At 33.6% G+C, this 27,103-nt stretch overlaps 2 protein-coding genes across 2 annotated transcripts; one reads left to right on the forward strand and one right to left on the reverse strand.

Moving 5' to 3' along the window:
- Window positions 1-9: 9 nt before the first annotated feature.
- LOC134268325 (endonuclease III-like protein 1) lies at window positions 10-14,521 on the reverse strand. Its single transcript, XM_062750571.1, is given in 7 exon segments — window positions 10-67; window positions 69-185; window positions 976-1,241; window positions 10,894-11,053; window positions 11,488-11,753; window positions 12,568-12,738; window positions 14,029-14,521. Coding segments are annotated over 7 exon segments (1,443 nt in total). The 5' UTR covers window positions 14,434-14,521.
- Window positions 14,505-26,692, forward strand: LOC134268315 (phosphoribosyl pyrophosphate synthase-associated protein 2-like; the record flags this gene model as incomplete). The annotated part of the gene is made up of 9 exons (XM_062750558.1): window positions 14,505-14,665; window positions 15,001-15,053; window positions 15,960-16,026; window positions 16,280-16,452; window positions 18,940-19,055; window positions 19,379-19,580; window positions 20,332-20,402; window positions 23,700-23,846; window positions 25,596-26,692. Coding segments are annotated over 9 exons (1,149 nt in total), but the record flags the coding sequence as incomplete, so codon positions are not given.
- Between the last annotated feature and the right edge of the window lie 411 nt (window positions 26,693-27,103).

Genomic DNA, 27,103 nt, shown 5'->3' on the forward strand with positions numbered 1-27,103 from the left:
AATATAAATTCAATCATTTTCTTCTTTGATTTCCTCCTTCTTGATTTTCTTTGGGGAAGGTGTCAAATGTTTTGCCAAAGGGACAGATGGGTTTATTCAGGCATTGGTAGCACTTTGGTCCTACTGGTAAACATGTCTGTTGTCCAAAACCAACCAGCAGATGGTTGATTTCACTCCAGTTTTCTCTGCAACATAACTTTGACAAGTGATTACCTAATCCAAGAGTGGTGAAAAACCATATACTGTTCAGAGGAAATTTGATAGTGACCTTTAATGTTACCCTGCATAAACATTATTAAAATCTTGCAATTGATTCAAAGTAAATGTAAGAAGAACTAGAGGTACTGTGAGCAATGAGCTCACTAAATGATACCCCCCGCCTTCATATAGTTATAATGTCCATGTTTTGCTGTGGCTGTGAAACCCAAAATATGTGTCGGATCAAAAATAGGAGGTGCACAATGGCAATATGTAATAAAGATTCTGGGAAAGTTTCATCAAATTTCATTCAATGGCATGAGAGGAGTTGCGGATAAGAGATGGGTACCCCAAAACGTAACAGACGGACGGACGGACGTACGGAATTAACGATTACTATATACCCTCCTGCTTTTCAAGCGGGGGGTATAAATATACTGTAAAATCACTAATTCTCGGGGGGTTAATTTTTGTTGAAATCGAGGTATGAAGAGACCCATGAATTTATGTCCACCTTGAAATGTAATTTTTCACTTATATTACTACTGAACAATTCTCCATCCATGAAATCTAATCCCCATGAACCAATCTTTTTCCCTCAAACCACCAAAATTTGACCCCACGAAAATATGTGATTTTACAGTATACATGTAGAATGAATTAATACTTTTCTGTACTCTTATTCAAGCAGCTAGACCGATAAAAATCACACATCCTTAATGGCTTCATATTTGTCTGTATCAAATGTACATATTATAAAATGAAACATTTGTTTACCTTGGTAACCAGTCCTCCAGTGCTCTCCTTGTATCCTCTGGCTGTTTGGTCGGCTTTTTGACCCAGCCAAGCCGATTGGAAATCCTGTGAACATGCGTGTCCACTCCAATACCCTGAACCTGATTCCAGGCACACTTCATCACCAGATAGGCCATCTTGGGTCCAACTCCTGGCAGCTTACATAACTTCTCCACGGACTGTGGAATATCTCCATTGTATTCATCCTGTAGAATTTTGCTTGTTTTCTTTATATACTCCACTTTTCTCTACAACACATTTGGAAATTGAATAAATATTTGCACCAGGGATGGGGTTGATTACTTTCAGAAGTAATCGATTAAATTACAATTACTTTGGATTTTTAAAGTAATCGATTACAAGCTGATTACAGACATTTTTTAAAGTAATCAATTACATCTGATTACTTTTCCTTCATGTAATCATGATTACTTATGATTACTTTAGATTACATTTAGTTTTAATTTTTTTGTTTATAATATTCAGGTACGTCATGTTTTTATTCTTCCTTTTTTAAATAGCATTCATATTTTTAAGGTAGAATTTAGACAAAGTTTGGTTGTATATGTCCTTATATAGATACATGACATTTATCTTATATCACCTGATTTCTATCTTTAATACAAGTAAATATCTTGTTACTGTTGAAAGAATTAGAAAAAAGAATTTATTACAGTTTTTTTTATAAATCAAATTGGACATAATTATAGGTAGGGTTAAAGGGATTGATAGGGAACTGTTACACAAGTAATTGACCTTCTGACAATGACAATGACAATGACAATGACAATGATTTATTCTCTTAAATGTACAAACATACATTGTAGAGAGGAGGTAGGAAAATGTACAAACACAATACAAAAAATATAATACATGCATTATAAACAGTACAAAGTATCATGTTCAAGTTCATGTCAATTATTTTCATCTATAATTTGTTTGACAATCAATAAAAATTTACATAATTTTTTCAATACTGAACAATTTGTTGTTGTAAAAAGTTGTTTAAATTTCTCTATATTTGGTCTACATGTGAAAGAGTTTGAAATATATTTTAACCTAGCCTCTTTAATTTCTTTTTGTGTGCATTCAAAGACATAATGGAATTCATCACCAATCTTATGAAAATCACATAAAGTACAAATTCTTTGTTCTCTTGGAATACCAAACCATCTCCCAGTTTCAATAGGGAGTTTAAAGTTGCTACATCTAAATTTGCATAACAAAATTGAAAATTTTCTAGGTAGATTAACGAGATATCTTTCTGGTTCTAGTATTTCTTTATAAATACGATAATTTACACCCTTTGATGAGTTAAAAACATTACTTTGCCAGTTTTGGATATTTTGGTCAACAAGTATTCTTTTTACTTCATTTTTTACCCATGCTACATTGTACATTTGTTGTGTTGTCCATAGATAAGATAATCCACAATCATCTAAAATATTTTTAACATAGTTAACCCAAGGCAAATTATGCCTTGAAGCTAGAACATACATTTTTGTAGCAAATTTATCCATCGTTTGAGAAAAATGTAGTTTTGCCCAAAAAGAAATCATTCTCACCTTAATATTAATGATAAGTGGGAATCTGCCAAGTTCCCCATACACCATGTAGTTTGGCGTTTTAGTGTTCAAACCTAGTATATATTTACAATATTTTAAGTGAAGTTTTTCGATTAAAGTATTTTTTGTAAATCCCCATATTTCACATCCATATAACAAAACTGGTTGTACAATTCTGTCAAACAAATCTATCTGACAATCCATAGAAAGATTATGTTGTTTACATTTTGATATCACTCCATACATAGCTTTTACAGATTTATTGTATTTTTCTTTTATATTTTGATTAAAAGAACCTGATTTTGAAAAATATATTCCTAAGTACTTATAACTATCAACAATATCTAGACTTTTTGCTCTTAACAATATCTAGACTTAATCCATCATAGGTAAAAATATAAATCATGTGTTATTCGACCTTTTCCAAAAATCATTATTTTGGTTTTGTCGACATTTACTTTTAACCGCCATTTTATACAATATTCATGAAAACAATTCAACATATTTTGTAATGACTCAGGGTTTTCAGCAAATAAAACAGTGTCATCAGCATACAACAGAGCGAAAAGCTTAATATACACATGAAGTTCAGTCTCAATCATTTCAGATATTTTCTCTAAACCAGTTATATCATTCATGGTGAGGAATGATTCTAAATCATTTAAATAGAGCGAGAACAAAAAAGGGGATAAATTTTCACCCTGTCTTACACCAAGTTGACAAGGGAAAGTATCTGAAAGAACACCATTTACTCTAATTTTTGCCTTGATACCCTCATACATTTTCTTGATTATTCTAAAACATTTTCCATCTATATTACAATCAAATAGTATTTTATTCCAGAGTCCTATTCTCCATACAGAATCAAAAGCTTTTTCAAAATCAATAAAGGCACAATAAATTCTTTTTTTTATCTTTTTGAATATTTCGATGATTGTATGCAAAGTAAATATGTGATCAGTTGTACCATAATTTTTACGAAATCCAGCTTGGTTTTCCTGTATTATTTTGAATTCTTCTGAATATCTATTAAGTCTATTATTTAAAATAGATGTAAATAGCTTTCCAATACAACTAATTAGAGTTATTGGGCGATAATTTTTGGGTTCAGTATCATCACCTTTATTCTTATAGATAGGGATTATTTCACCACACAACCAATCGGAGGGGAAACAACCGCTGTCAAGAATTTTATTGAATATTTTTTGATAGAGGGGCACCATTATGTTACATGAACTTTTGATATATTCATTGTATATGTCATCACTTCCACATGATTTGTTTCTTTTAAGACTTTTTATACTTTGCATTATTTCATCACAAGTTATCGATTCATTTATAGACTCATTACACTGTAAATTAGAAAGAATATCTATATCCTCATTTGATAAAACATAGTCAGGTATTTCATTATTTTTTTCCATATTTAAATCTTTAAAAAATTCATATAATTCCTCAGCAGATGCATTAACATTTTTTCTATTTTTTTGGCCAGAGTTTATTATTTTCCAATATTCTTTCGGGTTTGTTGATTTTAGTTTTTTCAATTTTTCTTTCGTTTGATTTTTATGGTTATTTACACACATATTCAACAATTTTTTATATATTTTTTCTTTACTATACATATCGTCTTTGAGATCTTTACATCTATTTCTCTGGTAGCGTTTTTTAGCCTTACGAAATGTTTGTCGTGCGTGGTAACATTCTATTGTAAACCATGGTTGGTGAAAATCTATCTTTGATTTTCTTCGATTATTTTTTATCCCAAATGTTTCCTTTGCACTTGATATAAGAATGTTACAGGTATCGTCTACAATTTTGTCAACAAAATCTAGATCGATTTCTTCTTCTTTAATATTGTCAAGAATTCCACATAAATTGTTAATTTCAATATTTTTCTGACCTAATTTTTCAAGAAAAATGTGTTGCAAGTCGTCATTCCAACCTTTAACTTTATCTTTTTGTTCGTTATTACAGGTATTTTCATTATTAGTATTTCGCTTCTCTTGGTTAATTGTCAATGATAGTTCTACATAAATAGGATTATGGCAATCAGAGTAAAGTTTCGAAAAATCATGAACTTCGAAATTTTTAACAACAGTCAAAAATTCAGTATTACCTATGCAATAATCTATTACACTAATACCTTTACATGTAGTTTTACCAATACATCTATCATTTCCCATACGACCATTCAAAATAAAAAGATCAGTATGTTTACAAAAATCGAGTAAAAGTTTGCCAAAATTATTCTTGATTAAGTCTTTTGATGACCGTTGCGGTGGGATATTAAGTAAGTCTAATACATACAAACTTTCAGGTAAAAAGTCAGAATAAGTGTCACAGTTAGTAATGTAATCTGGGTCTATTCCAGTTCTTGCGTTAAAATCACCAATTAAACAAACATATTTACACTTGTTAGAAAAACGAACATATTCTTCTTCCAATTCTTCAAAAACATCACAAGATACATATTTAGAATTTTCAGGTGGTATGTAAACAGCGCCTAAAAGTAATGTTTCATTTAACACTTTTTTATTAAGGTTGAATTTTAACCATAAACAATATTTACTTGCAGAATCTACTAATTCTAATGAATTGACGAGTGTTTCTCTAACAAAAACAACAATACCACCCGATTTAAAGCGAGATAACTCGCGACGGTGCTTTCCAAACATTTTAAAACCAGGTATTATTACATGATCTGTGTTATCAGTTTTAGATTCATTTACGCATATGATATCATAATTTGTGAGATATTCGATAAATTCTGTACAGTTAATTTTACTAATTAAACCACAAACATTAAGTGAAACAATTTTAAAAGAGGATATTTCATCACTGGATAGGCGTCCATCCTCCTCAAATCCCTAGTATCCTGGTTGTCCTGAATGAGTGAATTCCATTGGGGCGGATCCTCTGACGGGCTCCTCCGTTGGGGCGGGTCCTCTCACGGGTTCCTCTGGGCCGCTATCCTGGAACTCCTCGTCATAGTTTGGATCGTATAACTGGCCGTTCACGAAAAGTTTATCCCTAACCATCCTAACCGTGTCACCTTGTTCGCGGAACTGCCTCATCACCGGGTAGAGGGCCCTTCTGCGATCTTCCACAACAGCTGGAAATTGTTGGTGTATTCCATATAGGCTGCCCTTCAAGCGATATGCACAATCTAACACCAGGTCTACATCTCTTTGGTATACGAATCTAGCCACTATTGGCCTGGGTCGACCCCGGGTAAAACGTCCAAAGCGATGTACATTCGAAAATTCAATGTGTTCATCGATCCCAAGTTCAATGGACAGAAATTGTCTAAGTTTCCATTCAGTATCTTCTCTTGGGTATTCTTTTCCAAGTCCAGTGAAGACTAGGTTCATCTTCATCGATCTGCACTGTAGATCAGTAATCTGCCCTTGAAGATGTTCACGGTCCTTTCTCAGATTTTCTAGTCCTCGTGAGAGCGTCATAATTGTATTTTCGTGGCGTTTAATGTCTTTTACCGCTCCTGTTGTATTCGTTTTTTCATTTTTCATTGTTTTCATCTGGTCATTTATTTCTCGTATAGCTTTGTCTTGGTCGTGAAATCTTTTTCTAATTTCAACAGATAACCCTTCCATCTTTTTAGAGTCAGTATCAAATTTTGAAGATACAAACGAAATACTCTTCTCGAGTTCTTCATTTTTCTTTTCAATTGTGTCGACTCGTATTCCTAATGCAACCACCCTGCTCTCAACACTGCTCAACTTTCGCTCTATGCGATCTAGCTTATTTAATTTGAATGAGATTTCATCCAATTTTTTATTTGTAGTTTCTTGTTTTGATTCACTTGACTTCATGAAGGATTTTAAGGAAGCAAGTATTTTGGAAGCGTTTAATTCCGATTCTTCAAATGCACATTCACCGTTTTCACCGTGTTCATCATTATTTTCTCCATATAGCACTCTCTGTTCATCTTGAACAGTGATGGACTTTTCAATTAAACTGCCAATTATTAGATGTTTTTACTAGAATTAACACATTAACTGGACAAGCATGTATAGTTCAATAATCACTATCACCCAAGCTGGCCCAACTTTAGTATATCTGTGTCTTATGACTAATTATTTCACATCTTTTTATGTACACTGTAAATCGAAAAAGTGAATTTTAGAATATGTCTCAATAAAAGAACATTTGCTATTTAAAAAAAAAATACAAGTTAATTTTTTCAAAGATATACAGGGAAAACAAATTGTTGCATTACACAAATGTTCATTAAGTGAGACAAAAATAAATCAAACTTTAAAATGATCCTGTAGTGATTTTCTATCAGTATATGCATATATCTTGTCAAAAATAGCGAATTGCTAAGCTCTAGAGTATTTTGAAATGACTACTGAATATTGCAAGGAACTGATAGAATTTACACATTGCCAGGACAATGGACCTGATTATAAGCATTTCTGGAGGCATTAGAAGAAGATACTTAAATATAGCTTATAACTCTATAATAACTTTTTTAATAAACAATTTTATACACTGAAAAATATTCACTGAAAATCATCAAAAATCATGATTTTATGAACTTTGTTTTAATAATTGTAATCATAAAGTAATCAAAAAGTAATCATGATTACAGGACTTTTTTCACAGTAATCGATTAAATTACAATTACTTGTAATCAGAAAAATGGATGATTACTGATTACTCATGATTACTTGACAAACTGTAATCGATTACAACTGATTACGATTACTGATTACGATTACCCCATCCCTGATTTGCACATGCCTCCCTAAAATTACAATTAGCTTAGGTTTTAGTTTACTACAACTAAACATGACAAAATCACGGGGAAGGAATGTAATATTGACTTTCTCTTGAAATGCAGAAGTGTTAAAATTTTATTTTAGCATAGATCTTCTACAACAAAATACATGTACACAGGGGATCTATTTAAATTCATGTAAATAATACACAAGTAAACATTCATCTTTTATTGTAAACCAACTATTATTCGCGTCATCATTTTTTATTCGCGATTCGTCCGTTCAAAATCAATCCGCGACGATTAATTTCCGCGAGCGAGGAAACATTTTCTACAAATCCTTAGCAAAATGACTGGTTCGCGGCTATTATTATTCGCGAGTTGACGGAGGTCGCGGAACTTCTTGCACGCGAATAAAAGTTGGTTTACAGTAACCTTGCTTTAGCATAAAATAAGTATGAAATTTCTTTAAATCAGTAAACGTACCCTCCAGAAACCAACAGGATAAAACAGCTGTCCTAAAACTTCATCTGAAGTCTGCAGTATGCTGTCAATGCTGCATCCATGCTCCCTCAACTTCTTCATGGCAGCTCAAGTTATCTGGTCCTTCGTTTGACTTGAGATCGAGCATGAGTGAAACTAGGACTTGGTATCTGTACACCTATTTCAGATATGAGAAAAATAACACATATATGCTGAATTGTTTGCATAATTTAAATTTTTTATAGAATACTCTGCATAAAAAAGAATATTTTTCAAGGTGGTCAATCTATTTGTAAAATCTAAATTGATGTACAATTTTGAAAACTGGTAGCTCATACATCTTCTTTTTCAAGGCTTTGAATACATGTGTTCATGCACCTAATGAATATCAGTTCCAGAAAATGTCAACATAGGTACTGAACATTGATCTCCCTTAATCAGTCAGTTTAACATGAGTGTCTTATGCCTGTATTAAAGAAAGCAAGAACAGCTGATTTTTTAAAAAATCTGTTACACAACTTTTTTTTTCTAATGTGAGCTCAGCTTGAAGTAAAGTATAAAGTGGAAATATGGTTGGTTTAAATTTTGAAATTGAGTGCAACATTGCAAAACTGGAGAACTTAATTAAGATAGAGTTAATTTACATGAGCTCAACTTTCTAAAAAAAAACAAAACAAACGAACCTATAATTTAGCTTATCTTAATTTTTCGCTATTTTGTTATTATTATGTTAGGGCGTGCCCCTTTATTTGAACAAACTAGAATCCCCTTTATGTAAGGATATGCTGTGTCAAGCTTGATTGAAATTGGCCCAGTAGTTCTTGAATAAAAGATAAAATTGTGAAAAGTTTACAACAATGACAGACACTAACAAATTTCTATCAGAAAAGCATCATCCATGCAAGTTTGATCTGGGTAGGGCTTATAGTTACCGGTACTTGGGAATGGACCTGCTACAAAAACTTTAACCTGGTCACTCATCTGGAAAATGTAGGTCACATCCAGCATCTGAAGCAAGTCTGGTAGTGTCAATCCTTAAATGCATCATCCATGCATGTTTGGTCCAGGTAGGGCTTATAGTTACTTGGGAATGGACCTGCTCCAAAAACTTTAACCAGGATGCCGACACAGACGACGCAAGGGGTAGAGCATAAGCTCCTCTCGACTTCATCAAGGTGAGCTAAAAAATCAGTTTCTTTATATAATCAAGAGCCCTACACTAGAATTAGATCTTCTGACCCCAGGGCCATAAATTTCATTAATTTTGGTAGATGAATTTCAAAGAAGATCAAACAAATTACACAGCAATATTGTGTGGGATTTTATTATAGATCCATTTAACTTACAGGACATAATTTGAATATAGCGATGTAATAAATGAGGTATACTGAAAATATATTTGAACACATTAATTATGGTGGTACATGTAAATGAGATAAAGTCACTGATATTAAAGAATGCCATTTACTTTTCAATGAATTGTAGCTTTACTGACCAGTCAAGACATAAATGACGTTTAAAAGAATACTGAGATCTTTTACATTCTTTTCATCAGAGCAAACAACTTTTTTTACCAGTAATTTTACAACCATCATGCTTACTGTCTGAATAAAATGTCTGAACAAAATGCTTCATAGGGCATCAGTTCAGGCTGACTTTTGGATCCAAAAACAAGCCAATTCCCTCAATCATTAAGGAATGATTTAAATAGCTACCCAAATTATACTGTATAACCTGGGTTGGGGCAGTTTACGCTTTATTAACCCCGAAGTGGCTGTAAAAAAGCATAAATTGCTCCAACCCAGGTTATAGCAGTATAATTTGGGTTGCTATTTAATTCATTCCTTATAATTTAATTTTCAATCATTAAGAATATTAAACAAGACAATTTCTCTCTTTAAAACGCCTTCAAATTGTTCATATTTTAAAGTAACGTCAAGTGGATTGATACGATTTTGACGCAAGTCATTGTGACGTAAGCAAACCAGATAAAACAATTTAGATTAATTTGTTATCAAATCAAATGACGCATTACAACCAAAATTAAATTATTTAAGGAATGAAGCTAATTTCAACTTATGTTATTCGATATAACATAACTTGGGGCAGTTTACGCTTTATAAACCGCAAAGCGGTTTATAAAAAAGCGTAAACTGCTCCAAGTTTTGTTATATCAGATAACATAAGTTGAAATTAGCTTTATTCCTTATAATTTAATTTCAGTGTAGACAATGAGACAATATTTCCTCCGTAAAAAGGCTTCAAATTGAGCATTATTTTAAAAGTAACGTCAAGCGGAGTAATACGTTTTTGACATAACTCATTGTGACGTAGGCAAGTTACTGTAAACCAACTTTTATTCGCGTGCGAGAAATTTTCGCGAGGGCCTCGTCATCTCGAATATTTTTCGCCGCGAACCGGTTCTTAAAGTCTTATGTGTCTAATAAAAGGAAACCTAACTAGGCTTTTATTGCGAAAACTAATCGTCGCTAACTGGTTTACCCCCGGCAAATCGCGATATAAAGTCGTTGCGAATAAAAGTTGGTTTACAGTATGTTATACAAAATATTATATGTTCCTCTGGATGATTCAGCCAACGACATTGCTTGATACAAGTGAAATTAAATTATTTAAAATTGAACACGTATACATGTTTGTAAAAAAAATAAATCTATACAATAGGCCCGTGGGCCTTATAGATCACCTGAGAATCATGTAACAACTTTTTAACAATTGAATTTGGTTCCTTTTTTTAACAAGAGGCCATGAATTTCACAATTTTTGTTCCCCTTCACTCATAGATGATTTATGCCAAAATTAGTTGAGTGGTTGAATTGAAGAAGCTGAAAAAAATGTTCAAATGATAACACACGGTGCATGACAGATGAAAACAGATAGCAATAGGTCACCTGAGTTTAATCAGATGACCTAAAAATCTATTGGTAAAATTAAAACAAAACAAATGTATATACTTGTATACATATCTCTCTAAACATTCTGAATAACAGTTTATATCTTTTTCTTTCTTGCATATTAAGTAAAAGTGCTATGCAAGTAGCAGCAGGTGTACAAGCCAAGCCGATTAATTCATTCAGTTTCTTCTTTGACCTCTTCCTTCTTGATTTTCTTTGGGGAAGGTGTCTTATTATTTGTTTTGCCAAAGGGACAGATGGGTTTATTCAGGCATTGGTAGCACTTTGGTCCTACTGGTAGACAAGTCTGTTGACCAAATCCAACCAGTAAATGATTGATTTCACTCCAGTTTTCCCTGTAACAAATAAATTGTTTGTATTTTTTACTGCAACATAGCTATGAGATGTACTGTAAAATTACTTGTTTCAAGGAGTAAAATTTTTGTAGGTTGAGGGGAAAATATGGTTTCCGGGATTCGATTTCATCGGTCGAGGATAGACTTTAATCAATTTATACTCTTGCAAAGAACTATAATATTTTAATATAGTCTCTTCATACCATGAAATCAACAAAAATTAAACCTCCATGAAATTTAGTCACTTCAAAGTACAGGATCTATTACTCAATCCATGAATAGATGAAAAACATTATAGAGTGTTCAAAGAACATATATTTAATTGCTTGAATGTATACGTTAATATGTTTGCCCAGAGTCAAATGAAATAAATTTACCAGTAAATTCAAGACCAAGTGGCTTCTGTATTTAATATGCATATTATAAAATGATACCTTGGTAACCAGTCCTCCAGTGCTTTCCTTGTATCCTCTGGCTGTTTGGTCGGCTTTTTGACCCAGCCAAGCCGATTGGAAATCCTGTGAACATGCGTGTCCACTCCAATACCCTGAACCTGATTCCAGGCACACTTCATCACCAGATAGGCCATCTTGGGTCCAACTCCTGGCAGCTTACATAACTTCTCCACGGACTGTGGAATATCTCCATTGTATTCATCCTGTAGAATTTTGCTTGTTTTCTTTATATACTCCACTTTTCTCTACAACATATTTGAAAATTGAATAAATTTTTGCACATGCCTCCCTAAAATTACAATTATCTTAGGTTTTAGTTTACTACAACTAAACATGACAAAATGACGGGGAGGAAATGTAATACTGACTTTCTCTTGAAATGCAGAAGTGTTAAAATGTTATTTTAGCATAGATCTTCTACAACAAAATACATGTACACAGGGGCTCTATTTAAATTCATGCACATAATACACAAGTAAACATTCATCTTTTAACCTTGCTTTAGCACAATTAAGTATAACATTTCTTTAAGGTTTTCAAATCCTAATAGGAACAAATTCAATGAAATTGAAAACATAACAGATATGTAGTAGGCATTGAATCTCAGTTTATTTAGACATATACTTTCCATTTATTACTATATGAATGTAAAGTGAGATGTGTCCTAATTCATGACCTTGAATTTTGGTAAGAGTTGTCTCCCCTTTTTTTAATTAATAAAAAAAAATCAATTAAAAAAATTTACCTGGTAAAAATATTGTTTTCAATTGTCATTCTATTTTTAATGTTTCAATGCATCTTTCCACTGCAGGGTTTATTGATATTCAAATTATTTGAATTTTTATTTTGAAAAAAACGCTTTTCCCCATAGACTTCAATGCAATCTTTGCTAATTAACTACTGCTTAATTAATGAAAATTTTGAAAATTTCTCGTGGGCAATCCTTTTCCACTATAAATTGCTTTAATATAATGTCAGTGTATTATGTACTTGACGAACATTTCAGGGTAGGGAATTAGGTCCCATTAGGGATGGAAATCCTTAAATCAGTAAACGTACCCTCCAGAAACCAACAGGATAAATCAGCTGTCCTAAAACTTCATCTGAAGTCTGCAGTATGCTGTCAATGCTGCATCCATGCTCCCTCAACTTCTTCATGGCCGCTGATGTTATCTGGTCCTTCGTTTGACTTGAGAGCATGAGTGAAACTAGGACTTGGTATCTGTACACCTATTTCAGATATGAGAAAAATAACACATTTATGCTGAATTGTTTGCATAATTTGAAACTTTTATAGAATACTCTGCATAAAAAAGAATATTTTCAGGGTTGTCAATCTACTTGTAAAATCTAAATTGACGTAAAATTTTGAAAACTGGTTGCTCATACATCTTCTTTTTCAAGGCTTTGAATATATGTATTCATTCACCTAATGAATAGAAAATGTCAACATAGGTGCTGAACATTGATCTCCTTCAATAAGTCTGTTTAACATGAGTGTCTTATGCCTTTATTAACAAAAGCAAGAACAGCTGAATATTTAAAAATCTGTTACACAACTTTTTTTTTTCAGATATGATCTCAGCTTGAAGTAAAGTATAAACTGGACTTATGGTAGGTTTAAATTTTGAAATTGAGTGAAATTGCAAAACTGGAGAACTTAATTAAGATAGATTTAATTTACATGAGCTCAACTTTCTAAAAAAAAAAAAAAGCTTATCTAGGACATGTACATATAGGTGAGAATCATGTGCATAAGAAATTGATTAAGCAAGTTAAAATATGTTATTTTTGAATTCTATGACAATGAAACAGAGTTAAAAATGAAATGAGAGAGGAGAAAATGCAGCGGATCGGACCGGGATTTGAACCTGGGCTCCTTGAATCTTCAGTCAGGTGCTCTACCAACTGAGCTATCTGGCCACCAGCGATCAAACACGACTGACTGCCACATTCCTCCCTCCTTTGGGGTCTTTGGCCCTCCAAAGACCCAAACCCAGGCTCATCCCTTGCAGGCCTCTCAGTAACCTGTCAGTTCCATGGCATGGCATGGCACAGCACCAAATGTAACAGGAGATGAGAAAATGCAGCGGACTAGACGGGAGATTCAGGGGGCCTGGGTTCGAATTCCGGTCTGGTCCGCTGCATTTTCTCCTCTCCCATTATAAAAGTAACAATGGCTGTGTAATATAAATAGTGAGTTAGTTGATTGACCAATGCTGGAAAGAGAAGAAATTCTCCTCAATCGTTCACAGAAAATCTTGCACCAAATACTAAAATTTGGCATATCTGTAGTGCTATCATGGTCAAAGACTATAATATACAAAACATAATGTTGCCGGTCTGCAGCTACTGTTGGTTTATCCATTTAGCATTGGATGTTAAATCTGAGGGTAATTTTAGTTCCAGATGCAGTGTCAGTGTGACCCACCAGCTGATCTGTGATAACTACATGCACTGAAATTGAATACAGAATGGAATATATACAGATATCCAGAGTTTGTCATACCAAAACTTTACCTCCGGAGATGCAAGAGCGTCGCTTATAACATCACAACCCATGGAATCTACAGGAGCATCCCTGTTTTTCCTCATCTCGTAAATATTTTTCAGCTGCTCCCTCCACATTGGGGGTTCCCAGTTACAAATTTCTTTCTTCACAATGTCGACTGTCTCAGACTCTTCGTACTTTATTTCCACCTTTTCCTTTATTTTCCTTTTCCTCAGCGGGGCATTATTTTTTGTTGTGTTGGACGACTCTTGCAGCTGCTGAGCATCAGTTTCTACTTTCACTTTCACAGTAAAACAGGATCTAGTTGTACGTTGATTAAAATACGGCGATTCCATGTTAAAAGATTTGAAACCTTTTAAATTATGACGTGCAAGTAGTTGGCAAGTTTTTAAACCAACTCTAAACAAAGTCATCTGCAAAATATCAATAAACTATGCATACTGGCTAACTGCTTGTATAAGCACATGCTTGCCGCCATAAGTCAATTCCACGGTCAAGGTCAATATACCATGCTGAGACAAAACCAAAACTAGAACGTATTAAAAAGACAAACAGCAGCATAATGGCACTGGACCCAGGACAGAAATGTCCCATGGTACTGTTATGCGGGAATTCTCATCCAGAATTGTCACAACTAATTGCACAGTAAGAAACTTCCTTAAATTTACGCTAAAATGGAAACAAAATAGTCTATTATCATTGTTTATTTATCTCCATTGGGCAGCTGCTTGCATCACTGGTCATTCACCATTTACCAGAGACACAGAAAAATATCAAAATAATTTTGAAGGTGTATGTTTTAAGTAGGTTTGAGTGAAATGTCAACACATATATAAGTTAATATAAATAAATATACCAATTAGAAATATTGCCAAGAAAGCTAGAGTGAAACTGCAAGAGTTGTCTTACCTATTTTTTTCATGCCATGTATAATATTTTTTGACTAAGATTTTAAACTAAACACAATCTTACCATTATAGGAGACTTGGAGTAAGATTAGGTGACATCAATGTTTATCACAAAACTAACAGAGGTGGGTATATGTTTTTATACATTTTTTAAACAGTAACAGAGTAAAACACACTTATGATGAAGTACCAGGAATGAACGATTTTGCTTCTTTGCATTGTTCTTTTTTTAGCTCTACTGAGCTGAAGGTGCTAGTGAGCTTTTCTGATAGAAATTTGTCAGTGTCTGTCATTGTTGTAAACTTTTCACAATTTTATATCTTTTTCTCCAGAACTACTGGGCCAATTTCAATCAAGGTTGACACAGCATATCCTTACATAAAGGGGATTCTAGTTTGTTCAAATGAAGGGACATGCTCTCCTTGAAAAGGAGATAATAACAAATTAGCAAAAAATAAATTGCATTATTGAAAAATCTTTTTCTCATTTAAAAATAAGAAGCAATATGGACCAGGAAAGATGACACTCGTGTGGAATCATTGTAAGAGAGTGTAGATTCAAGTTTGTTCAGATCTTGACCCAAGGATGGGGGCTACAATGCAGGATCAAAGTTTTGAATTTAAGCATCCTCAGTTAGTTCCAAGTTTGTTCAAATCATGACCCCCAGAGTTGGATGTGTCCACAGTGAAAGTATTAATTTGCAGGAAAAAAAATCAGTTATTAAAAAAATATGTAATTATCCCCCTGAACCACTTATCCATTTAATATTTTCAATGCTAAACTGATCTTTGGTTTTATCGTAAACACAGTGCTCAGGTGAACAATGTGGCCCCTGGGCCTGTTGTATCTGTTTAATTTACATTATGTACATTTGTATCAAAGAATTCTTTTTTTACCTATAAATTCAAAATTGAATTTCTGAAATTTCAAATAAAGTTATATATAAAGTAATTATTAGCCTGAAACTAATTAATTTGAATTTTTCACTAAAGGGATTGAAGAAACTGATTTCTCAGATTTATTAATTTTAGAAACAAATGTAGAAATCAAGGAGTCAGTTAGAGGAAAAGATGTTTACATCATACAAACTGGCACCAAGTAAGTGAATTATCTGATAGATAGTAATGTTGATGTCTTGCTAATATCAGAAACATTAGCCTATATAAGATATACAGTTGAACTTTGGTATCTTAAATACTCATATTTTGAATACTATGGATATGTAGAAGTAATTTTATTAGAAGCTTTTCTGATCTTTGACTATCAGCTGTTCATCCATCCATCCATCCGTACTCCTGTAAACTTTTTACATTTTCAACTTCCTCTCATCCTACAAATTTTATATAAACAGGGATGTCAACAATGATATTATGGAGCTGCTCATCATATCCTACGCATGTAAAACGAGCGCTGCTCACAACATCATTGGCGTGATTCCGTACCTCCCGTACTCCAAACAGAGCAAAATGCGGAAAAGAGGCTCGGTCATCTGTAAAGTGATGGCGACCATGTTAGGAAAGTCAGGTAATTTGTCTAGTGTGGAATAGAAACTCTAACAATTAATAAGGCGTCTGAGACCCATACCAGTTTTGTAGAGCAGGATTTCCATTTTTCCTCTTGGAGAGCTAAATGCACTGAGTAGGATTTCTACATAGAATGGTAACACTACAATAGGATTCCCCCTTAAGAATCCAGAGTAGATTTTCTCTTTCAGGAATTGCAGAGTCAGTCTTCTGAGGAAACAAATTCTACATCTAAAACTCCTCCTCTAGATCTAGTTATTAGAGTTGGGTATTGCGAAGGAAATCCATATTGCGATATATTGCAATATTTTACTTTGAATATTGCAATATATTGCAATATATTGTAGATTAATTATCATTAATAAATTTGAGCAGAATGTTTGAAATGCTGTCAAGTTCACTTTACTTTTGATCAAATTCCAGGTAAAATAGTAAAACAAGATGAACTCTCTTGGAGAATTTTCACATTGAAATAAAAATTTTTACAGATTATATAATCTTTTTTCATTGAATTCTTTTTTTTGGGGGGGGGGTTAATGAAGTAGCATAAAATGTTATTAAAGATTAAAACAATATACATATTAGGCCTTTATGAAAATAATTTTATTGTGGTTACAATTTACTGTTTTCGTGTGTTTTGGTACTTTAGTCTAACCCGACCTAATTTCACATCAAGACGTATAATCAGGAAATGGCCTGTTTTAATATATACATGCTCCTGCTATAGCATAAGGTGTTTAAAATGGCATGAAAGTTATTAAAAATAATTAAAACAACACTGCTACAAGTGAAAACATGGATGACCATTTACTTGTAATATGTACATGTATATTGAACTTGACATTTCACCGCGATGTCGATCGTGTAGATTCAATGTGAGATTTTGAGAACCGCAATGCATATGGTATACACCCTGTAAAAATGTTTTATATATTTTCTTCCTTATAAATTTTATTTTAAAGTCTTATTAATTAGTAATTTTATTTCAAAGTAAGATATTCAAAACTGCAGCAGTGAATTAAAAGCTTCCACCCCCCTCTCTCTCCTCTCTCTTTCTCTCTCCCGAACGAAACTGACGAAGAATTCTTTCAACGAGAAAGAAAAAGACTTAGAAGTTTCCAGTTTTATTTTAACAGTTTCTACAATAAAGGAGGTTTTTATATATTTTTATTAGTGTTGGCAAATCGGACGATTTTTAGTAACCGGTTACTCGCTCAATCTTCCGATCGAGTACCCGGTTACTCGGATGATTTATTCATATGTATCATTTATCTCATCTTTTACTCATCGGTTCTAATAAAACACAAATGTATTGTGAATTAGCTTTATTTATAAACTTAAAGAAACACGCACGCAACATCTTAAATTTTTAAATATAGTTATAATCAAAGAATTTATCAAATCAGAAGAAAAAACAAAATTCAATGTTTCACACTTTTTTACAATGGGGTTCATCAGTTTTTATTTTCAACCCCCGATATATGTCACAATCAAGGATAATAATTATTTAGAAATTTGAAGTCACGATAACTCCAATCACATTAGTTACATTTTACAGTTATGGAATCAGCTGTTCTTTAAAAATACTTCCAAACTATGCATGTACATGTCTTTGGCGGCATCTTGTTAAATTAATCAAAGCTATCAATTAAGTGTGAAAACCAATCAATCGTATTAGTGAAACCATAAATCATTAAATCTAACGGTAAAGTAAATTAGAGAAATATTTATTTGTATGCTTATAAACAAATTAATATTTATTTTTTAGTTATTTACCATATAAGATGCATTTTATCCGAGTAACCGAATAGTAATTTTACTAACCGATACTCGCATCGTTCGACGGTTAACCGGTTAACCGGGTACTCGTTGCCAACACTAATTTTTATATAAATATCGTGAAATACCGATATCTGATTTTCATATCGCGATATACATGTATTATCGTGGTGGATAGTACCGCAATATACCGATATACCGGTAATATTGCACACCCCTACTAGTTATCACCCTCCTCTTTAACAATTACCCTGCAAAGTATAGTTTAACCCTCACTTTTCAAAAGTTATGTCCCTTGGCCACCATCTTTGGGGGAAAACTTATAGAATCCTCACAGTAGCCTTTATAGTTTTCTGGTTTGTAACTTTGTTATCTGACAGGAAAAATTCTGTGCATCTTGTACGGTATATTGATTTCCCCAGACTGGGGTTACATATATATTGAGAGAAAAAATTTTAACGCACTGGATTTATGGGAGCACTCCGCAAAGGGACATAACTATTGCAATGTGTGGATTGGACTGTGGTATATTTCATTTATGACAACAAATAAATAAAATATAAAGTACAAGTAATTATTTAACATTAAGAAAAAGATATTTAGATATGGTATCTAAATTATCTTTTACATCATGCAGGACATTGGTAATCAAACTTTTAACAAACTTGTATATATTGTATATCAATTTTTGAAGTTCATTTTGGTACAGGTTTAACTCATCTTATCACCATGGATCTCCATCAGAAAGAAATTCAGGGATTTTTTGACATTCCAGTGGAAAATTTACGGGCCTCTCCATTTCTTATTGACTACATAGAAAGATTGGTAAGAATATGAGGTGCTTCTGTCCTCAAATTATCAGTCATAAAATACTAGTATTATATATCAATGTTTTCATCAGAAGATTGAAATACAAGTTTGCTCTAGATATTGTTTTGTATCATAAATTATGCTTGGAAGCTTAGAAATGCAAATTGAAGTGTGTTGTTGTTTAATCATCATCGGAAACCCACGGCCAGTTTCACATGTATCACTTATCAATAAGTGATTGGCATACCAGGGTTTCCAATGATGTTGTTTAATTGGTATCATAAGTTCTGCTGGGAAATGCGAATTGAAGTTTCTTTAAAAAATCTTATCTGCTTCAGATTCCAGACTACAGAAATGCAATCATTGTTGCACGCAATCCAAATTCTGTAAAGCGAGCCACGTCCTATGCTGAGCGACTGCGATTAGGAATCGCTGTCATCCACGGCGAGGAGAAATACGATGATGAAGACAAGGAAGATGGAAGAAATTCGCCGCCACCGCCGTCCAGAGTAGAATATAAAAAGATTGAAATCCTGCCAAGTACGTTTTGTCATTTCATTGCTGCTCAGTAAGCTGTAAAGTTCTGACAAAATGTAACATATATGTTGTTAAATGTAAATCTGGTATCAATTCATGTAGCAGCCTATGCCGATATTCTGGGACTCCAAACAAAAGGCCAGTAAGCTAAGTTGAAGCTACACTGAAAAACAGGCATTTGCTTGTACTTGTGTATTTTTTTGTATCTTTTAATGCACTTCCAGATGCGAGTGAGAAATAATTAGGCTCATAAGAGATAGCCAGTAAAATACGGTGTAGGCTATATTTGAAGAGGGCATTTGGCCTAAAAAGAAAGAATGCTTAACTTAAAACTGTTTTCATTGTATTCATTCATGTATATAGCTTAATATCAAGTGCTGCAATTATTTTTATATGAGGCACTCGCTGTATAGCTAACATTGCATTATTTGCATTATAAAAGTACATTAGCTGCATACTGGCTCTTAACATATCACTGTTTTAAATTTATGAATTTATCTCCCAAGCTTATTGAGTGAAACCCTGAGGCAATATTAATCTTTAATTCCAAGTATTAGTGTTTAAATATTGTTTAAATATTGGAATTTATTCAGGCATTATAAAAAGCATGGTTATTAAATCAATATCATCATTATAAATATCTAAATGAGTTCAATAAAAAAAAGAGTTTAAGTATTATAACACAGTTAAAAATTTCACCTGAACTGATAATATTTGAAGTTATATTAAGCTACAGTACAATTCTTCTGTTTAGCTTTAATGCCCAAGGAGAAGCCGCCATTGAATGTTGTGGGAGATGTGGGAGGCAGGATTGCCATTATAGTGGTAAGTATAATTACCATTATAGTGGTAAGAAGTGGTAACTACACTGGAATAAAAGGAAAGGAGTGGTATTTATACTAGATGAAGTGGTGAGTAGTTGTAAATACATTGGGCTAAAGGGAAAGTAGTGGTAATCACAGTGGACTAAGTGGTATGTAGTGGTAAATACACTGGACTAAGTGGTATGTAGTGGTAATTACTAGGGATGGCAATCAATTGCAGAATTGCTAATTGGTTAACCGCAAGATGTTCTAATCAATTAACCAGTTAGTCATATCAAGATACAGTGTATACATTTTGACATTTTTCTTGAAATACACAAGAAAACTATAAAAGATTTTCATTATAAATCTTGTTTAACAAGCTACTAAGTTTATAAATGAAAGATTTTTTAGCTCACCTGAGCTGAAAGCTCAAGTGAGCTTTTCTGATCACATTTTGTCCGGCGTCCGTCTGTCTGTCTGTCCGTCTGTCTAGCTGTCTGTCTGTCTGTAAACTTTTCACATTTTCGACTTCTTCTCAAGAACCGCTGGGCCAATTTCAACCAAACTTGCCACAAAGCATCCTTGGATGAAGGGGATTCAAGTTTGTTCAAATGAAGGGCCACGCCCCCATTCAAGGGGAGATAATTGGGAATTAATGAAAATTTGGTGGCATATTTTAAAAATCTTTTTCTCAAGAACCACTGTGCCAGGAAAGATGAAACTTATGGAGAAACATCCTCAGGTAGTGTAGATTCAAGTTTGTTCAAATCATGACCCCGGGGGTAGGGCGGTGCCAAAATGGCCGACCAAAGTTTTACATAGAAATGTATAGGAAATTTCTTTAAAAATCTTCTTCTCAAGAATGACAAAGCCATAATTCATCATATTTATATGGAAGCATGCTCAGTTAGTATAGTTTCAAGTTTGTTCAAATCATGACCCCCGGGGGAAGGGCGGGGCCAAAATGGTCGACCAAAGTTTTACATGGAAATATATAGGAAAATTCTTTAAAAATCTTCTTCTCAAGAATGACAAAGCCATAATTCATCATATTTATATGGAAGCATGCTCAGTTAGTGTAGATTCAAGTTTGTTCAAATCATGACCTCCGGGGGTAGGGCGGGGCCAAAATGGCCAACCGAAGTTTTACATAGAAATATCACAGGCACTTGTTTCTGTAATAAATTTTTGACCCATAGTATAATAATTACACAAGGTATCTAACTCCGATTTACACCTAGGACCGCCTCCCTTAGAATCGCGCTCACTTTTAGAGGAAATGCACAGGTAAACTGTTTATACCTATGTCATCTACGATAATTTATCTATACAACGATATATAGCTTGCTTTTCCTTGTTTTCTTTAATCTCTGTAAACAGCGTCAAAACTCTACTCGCAGAGTGGAAAAGTCGAACTATACCATAGAATCGTATATTATAGTATCGGGCAAAGAATTAGACCTCGAATTTGATTGGCTAAAAGTCTGTTTCTAAAATTACATCGGAAAAACATCGTAGTGTTATTATGAAAAATAAGACACTATGAAATTTTATTTATTCGATGCAATATTTAAAATCTGGAATTGAATTTTTAAACCCACGCATTCTTTAATTTTTCTCTTTGCCCGAGACTATAACATACAATCCTATGGTACAGTTTTTAGCTCACCTGAGCCGAAGGCTCAAGTGAGCTTTTCTGATCACATTTTGTCCACCGTCCGTCCGTCTGTCTGTCCGTCTGTAAACTTATCACATTTTCGACTTCTTCTCAAGAACCACTGGGCCAATTTTGACCAAACTTGGTACAAAGCATCCTTGGGTAAAGGGGAGTTTAAATTGTTAAAATGAAGGGACATATCCCTTCGCAAGGGGAAATAATCAAGAAAAGACAAAAATAGGGTGGGGTCATTAAAAAATCTTCTTCTCAAGAACCACTGGGCCAGAAAAGCTGAAACTTATGTGGAAGCATCCTGGTATAGTGTAGATTCTAAATTGTTCAAATCATGACCCCCAGGGGAAGGGCGGGGCCACAATGGGGTATCAAAGTTTTACATAGAAATATATAGGAAAAATCTTTGAAAATCTTCTTCTCAAGAACCACTGAGCCAGAAAAGCTGAAACTTATGTGGAAGCATCCTGGTATAATGTAGATTCTAAATTGTTCAAATAATGACACCCGGGGAAGGGCGGGGCCACAATGGGGAATCAAAGTTTTATATAGAAATATATAGGAAAAATCTTTGAAAATTTTCTTCTCAAGAACCACTGGGCCAGAAAAAGTGAAGCTTATGTGGAAGCATTCTGGGGTAGTGTAAATTCTAAATTGTAGGAATCATGACCCCCGGGGGAAGGGCGGGGCCATTATAGGGAATCAAAGTTTTACATAGAAATATATAGGAAAAATCTTTGAAAATCTTCTTCTCAGGAACCACTGGGCCAAAAAAGCTGAAACATATGTGCCCATGGAAGGATCATGGGGTAGTGTAGATTTCAAAATGTCTAAATTATGATCAGTGGGGTAGGGTGGGGATGCATTATGTATAACAAGGGTGAAATCTGGTAAAGAACAGAATGGTCAAAGCTTCTCAGGTGAGCGATGTGGCCCATGGGCCTCTTGTACTTTCCACTCGGCGAGCAGAGTTTTGACGCTGATTACGGAGATAAAAGAAAATAGAGACAAGCATGCCATACATGGTTGTGTAGATAAATTATCGTAGAAGACATAGGTATAAACAGTTTACCCGTGCATTTCCTCTGAAAGTGTAAATGAGTGCGATTCTAAGGGAGGGGGGTAATCGGTGTAAATCGGAGTTAGATACCTTGTGTTATTATTATACTATGGGTCAAAAATTTATTACAGAAACAAGTGCCTGTGAGAAATATATAGGAAAATTCTTTAAAAATCTTCTTCTCAAGAATGACAAAGCCATAATTCATCATATATATATGGAAGCATGCTCAGGTAGTGAAGATTCAAATTTGTTCAAATCATGACCCCCAGGGGTAGGGCGGGGCCAAAATGGCCGACCAAAGTTTTACATAGAAATATATAGGAAAATTCTTTAAAAATCTTCTTCTCAAGAATAGCAAAGCCATAATTCATCATATTTAAATGGAAGCATGCTCAGGTAGTGTAGATTCAAGTTTGTTCAAATCATGACAACCCCCCCCCCCCCCTAAAAAATAGCAAATCCATGATTGGTCATGGGACTTCTTTTGGATTTAAACTTTACAATAAAAACCATTTTCTACTTTTTCCTAGCCTTAGTGCTCAGGTGAGCGATGTGGCCCATGGGCCTCTTGTAATTGTTTATAGGATGACATGATAGATGATGTAGATGCGTTTGTCAAAGTGGCAGAAGTTCTGAAGGAGAGAGGAGCGTATAAAGTATATGTCATGGCCACACATGGTCTCCTGTCATCAGATGCCCCCAAACTCATAGAGGACTCCTGTATTGATGAGGTACCTAGATTTGTTCAAAGAAAACAAGATTTTGAAAATTCCTGTATAACAGACAGGAAAAAATTCCAGTTTAAATAGAATTTCATGTAAGAAGGAGGGCGTATAAGGCGTGTATAATCCCCCGCTATGAGACAAAATGTTTCTCAATTTTCAAAATTCACCAAAAATTTATATTTTTCTAAAATCACATTCTCAGTAATGTCATCTTCAAAAGAAATTATTATTTTATTTTACTGAACGACTTATCATTTGATAATCTTTATTTCAAAGTTGACAGTTAAGCATATTTAGTGGAAAATGGGTTAAATAGAGCTATAAACAACGAATTTTGAACATGAATGGGTCAAGTCTCCATTCTTCATGAACGCTTAAATGATGGAAACGTAAATGTGAAATCTATTTCATTTGTCCAAAAAGTGGAATCTGAACCCATTCTATATGAAAATCGAACTTTTCTGAAAAAATTTACGCTTCAACAAACCCGTTCATTTAAATCACACTGAAAGACGTCAATAATGCATATACTTCGTAGCGTAGTGGTTAAAGCGGTTGGTCTTGGACCAAACCTGCGCTATGGAGAGAGTTCGAATCATACATGAAGCTTTTTCTTTTTTGTTTTCAAATGTCTTAAAAACATGAGTAAAAATAAATTATTAATAAATTATTTAAACAATGAAATAAAAAATTTGATATATAAAAGATGATATAAACCATAAAATTTTGAAAAAATACTACTTTTAGAATATGCGAGTTTCGAGATTGTAACTCTCCTACGATGGAGGTGCAAAAAGTATCCATTTCAGCGTGGAGGTGGGACAGGTTGCTTCTGTATACAACCGTGCATGAATAAATGAACGATATTTATGACTTTTAGAATTTATTAAATGTTATAGAAAGATAATGATGTTAAGCAGTGTTGCATTTGATGATTTTATCAAGCTCAACTATGCACATTTGCAATTTTACTTTGAATTATAGGGTACCTGAAAACGAAAGAAACGTAGTCTTTATAAAAAGTAACCGATTTTCTTTATTGTACAAACATTTTCTAAACAATTAGTGTTTTTTAAAAGTTATAATATAAAAAGAATCATTATGTAATTTAGATTTCCGACATCCAATGATCAGATGCATGTATTTATTAGAGGTCTATATCTCTTCCCTCGTCTAAAAAGTCTCACATCCACTGATATTTTCTTTTTTGTTACGATTTTTTTGCTTTAAAAATTGATATCTTTACATTAATTCGTTTATTCTCGAGTTGTAGAGTGCATCCTTACAATCATGAAGTGACGATAAACCAGTAGATTATCTGTATCGATATATCCAATATATAAATATTAAATATCTGTCCCACCTGTTTGTTTACGCGGCAACGAAACTCCCCTCCTCAACGAAAGAGCGCAACAAGGGAGATAATCTCGAAACTTGCGTATTGAGAAGTCTTTTTTCAGAGTGGGGGATTGTCCTCACCTTGTACGCCTCGATTCTTTGCTTCGATATCTAAATGCACTGAATCCAGAAAATGGGTAGCTACAATTCATAAGTTGTGTTGTTTAAAATATAAAAAGCAAAATCAATTTGCTTTTGTAATGGTATGGACCTTTGATATTCACCTGGAAAGTTCATTCTGTAGAGCACCTGACTAGTGATGTAGGGGTCCTGGGTTTCGATTCCTGGTCCAACAATTCATTTTCTCCTTTCCTGTTTCACTTGCTTTCTTTGTGTTCACTATTAATTTCATTATAGGTTGTTGTCACTAACACCGTTCCACACGAGATGCAGAAAATGCAGTGTCACAAAATTAAAACGGTGGACATCAGTATTATGTTGACAGAAGCAATCAGGCGTATCCAGAATAACGAGTCCATGTCCTACCTGTTCAGAAACATTGGATTGGACGACTGATCTCAAGTGTACATGTCTCTGGAACATTAGAATTTGTTGTCTGTAATTTATGTTAGAATATAAAAAGAAATGGATCTGTAATGTTTGAAAATTGACAACAATTTGTTATTAGTTTTGCTAGTATGTGTACCTTCATGGTGTAAAGATAAATTTAGTGTAGTCTAAGCTTTGTTTCATTTGTATTAGAGAACTACATTTTTCTAAAAACACAGAATATAGTTTGACACGTAATAATTTTTTTTCTAAATGGTGAAAATATTGTACTTGCATGTCTTAAATTTCCACATGTATGTTTATAGCTGTTTTCCACAGGAAGAAAACTTTTACCGCGAGAAATACTATGCTTTCACTGTAGCTGCAATAATGTAGCTCTCTCCGATTTTTTTTTATCTGATATTACCCCCCCCCCCAAAAAAGGGGGAGAGGTCTCCATTATTGCAGCTAGCTTTCACTGTTGATCCTCATTTACATGTGCTAACCCCCCCCCCCCATTCCCACCCCCAAGATTTGTTTATAAACCTAGATCAGTTTATTTTTGTATTGGTTTGTATCTGTTATGTACATGTATTTCTGCATTCTTTATGATCCATCCAGCTGTTTTCATAGGATTTCCATCATTTTATACATGCATATTGGCAGTTTGTTGATCTTATAGTATTACCAGAAATTCCTCAATTCATTCCTGAAGGACTTGTAAATCAGTTCTAATTGTACTTAAATGTCTACATTCATTGTTTTTTGTAAAACAAAAGGGATTCTTGTTAAGGGTTAAATTCTTAGTGTATGTTTAACAATGTACTTGATATGTGTTTATTAAGATTAGTATGTTATGTTTTTTGTTCATGTTTTGTTTGTTGAGGATGGACTCCCAGCAATGATCCCATTTTTTTGTTTGTTTAATATATCCAGACCCTTGACAAATAAACTGGGAAAAACTGTACTTGCCTCATTTCTTTGATATAAAGAAGGTATATAACAGCATACTTAGAAAATACTGCAAACATATTACATTTGGCTGTGTATTCTTTTTAGTGCCTTTGGCGGACAGAAACTTGTCCTAATTCAAGTACACGCTAAATGTCTTGCACATATACTCATTAAGAAGTAAATTAATGAATGCCCTTGTTAAAGACTCAAACTTCCGCCAAATATTGTACACGCTAAATGTAATACATTTACAGTAATTTGTAAGTTATTTTATTACATTGACCAACACCCAAACTGAATTTCCCATTTTCAATATTTCAATATTAGCGTAGGATCCAAGCTTTGCACTTTTTTCCTTACATGCATGCATATTAAAAAAAGTGTATATTGCACCAAAAGAGCTTTGTTTCTCAATTTATTTC

This window comes from Saccostrea cucullata, unplaced genomic scaffold (genome assembly GCF_032062105.1).
Source record: "Saccostrea cucullata isolate Sc308-1 unplaced genomic scaffold, CSIRO_AGI_Scuc_v1 ctg2000, whole genome shotgun sequence".
Taxonomy (NCBI): Eukaryota; Metazoa; Mollusca; class Bivalvia; order Ostreida; family Ostreidae; genus Saccostrea; species Saccostrea cuccullata.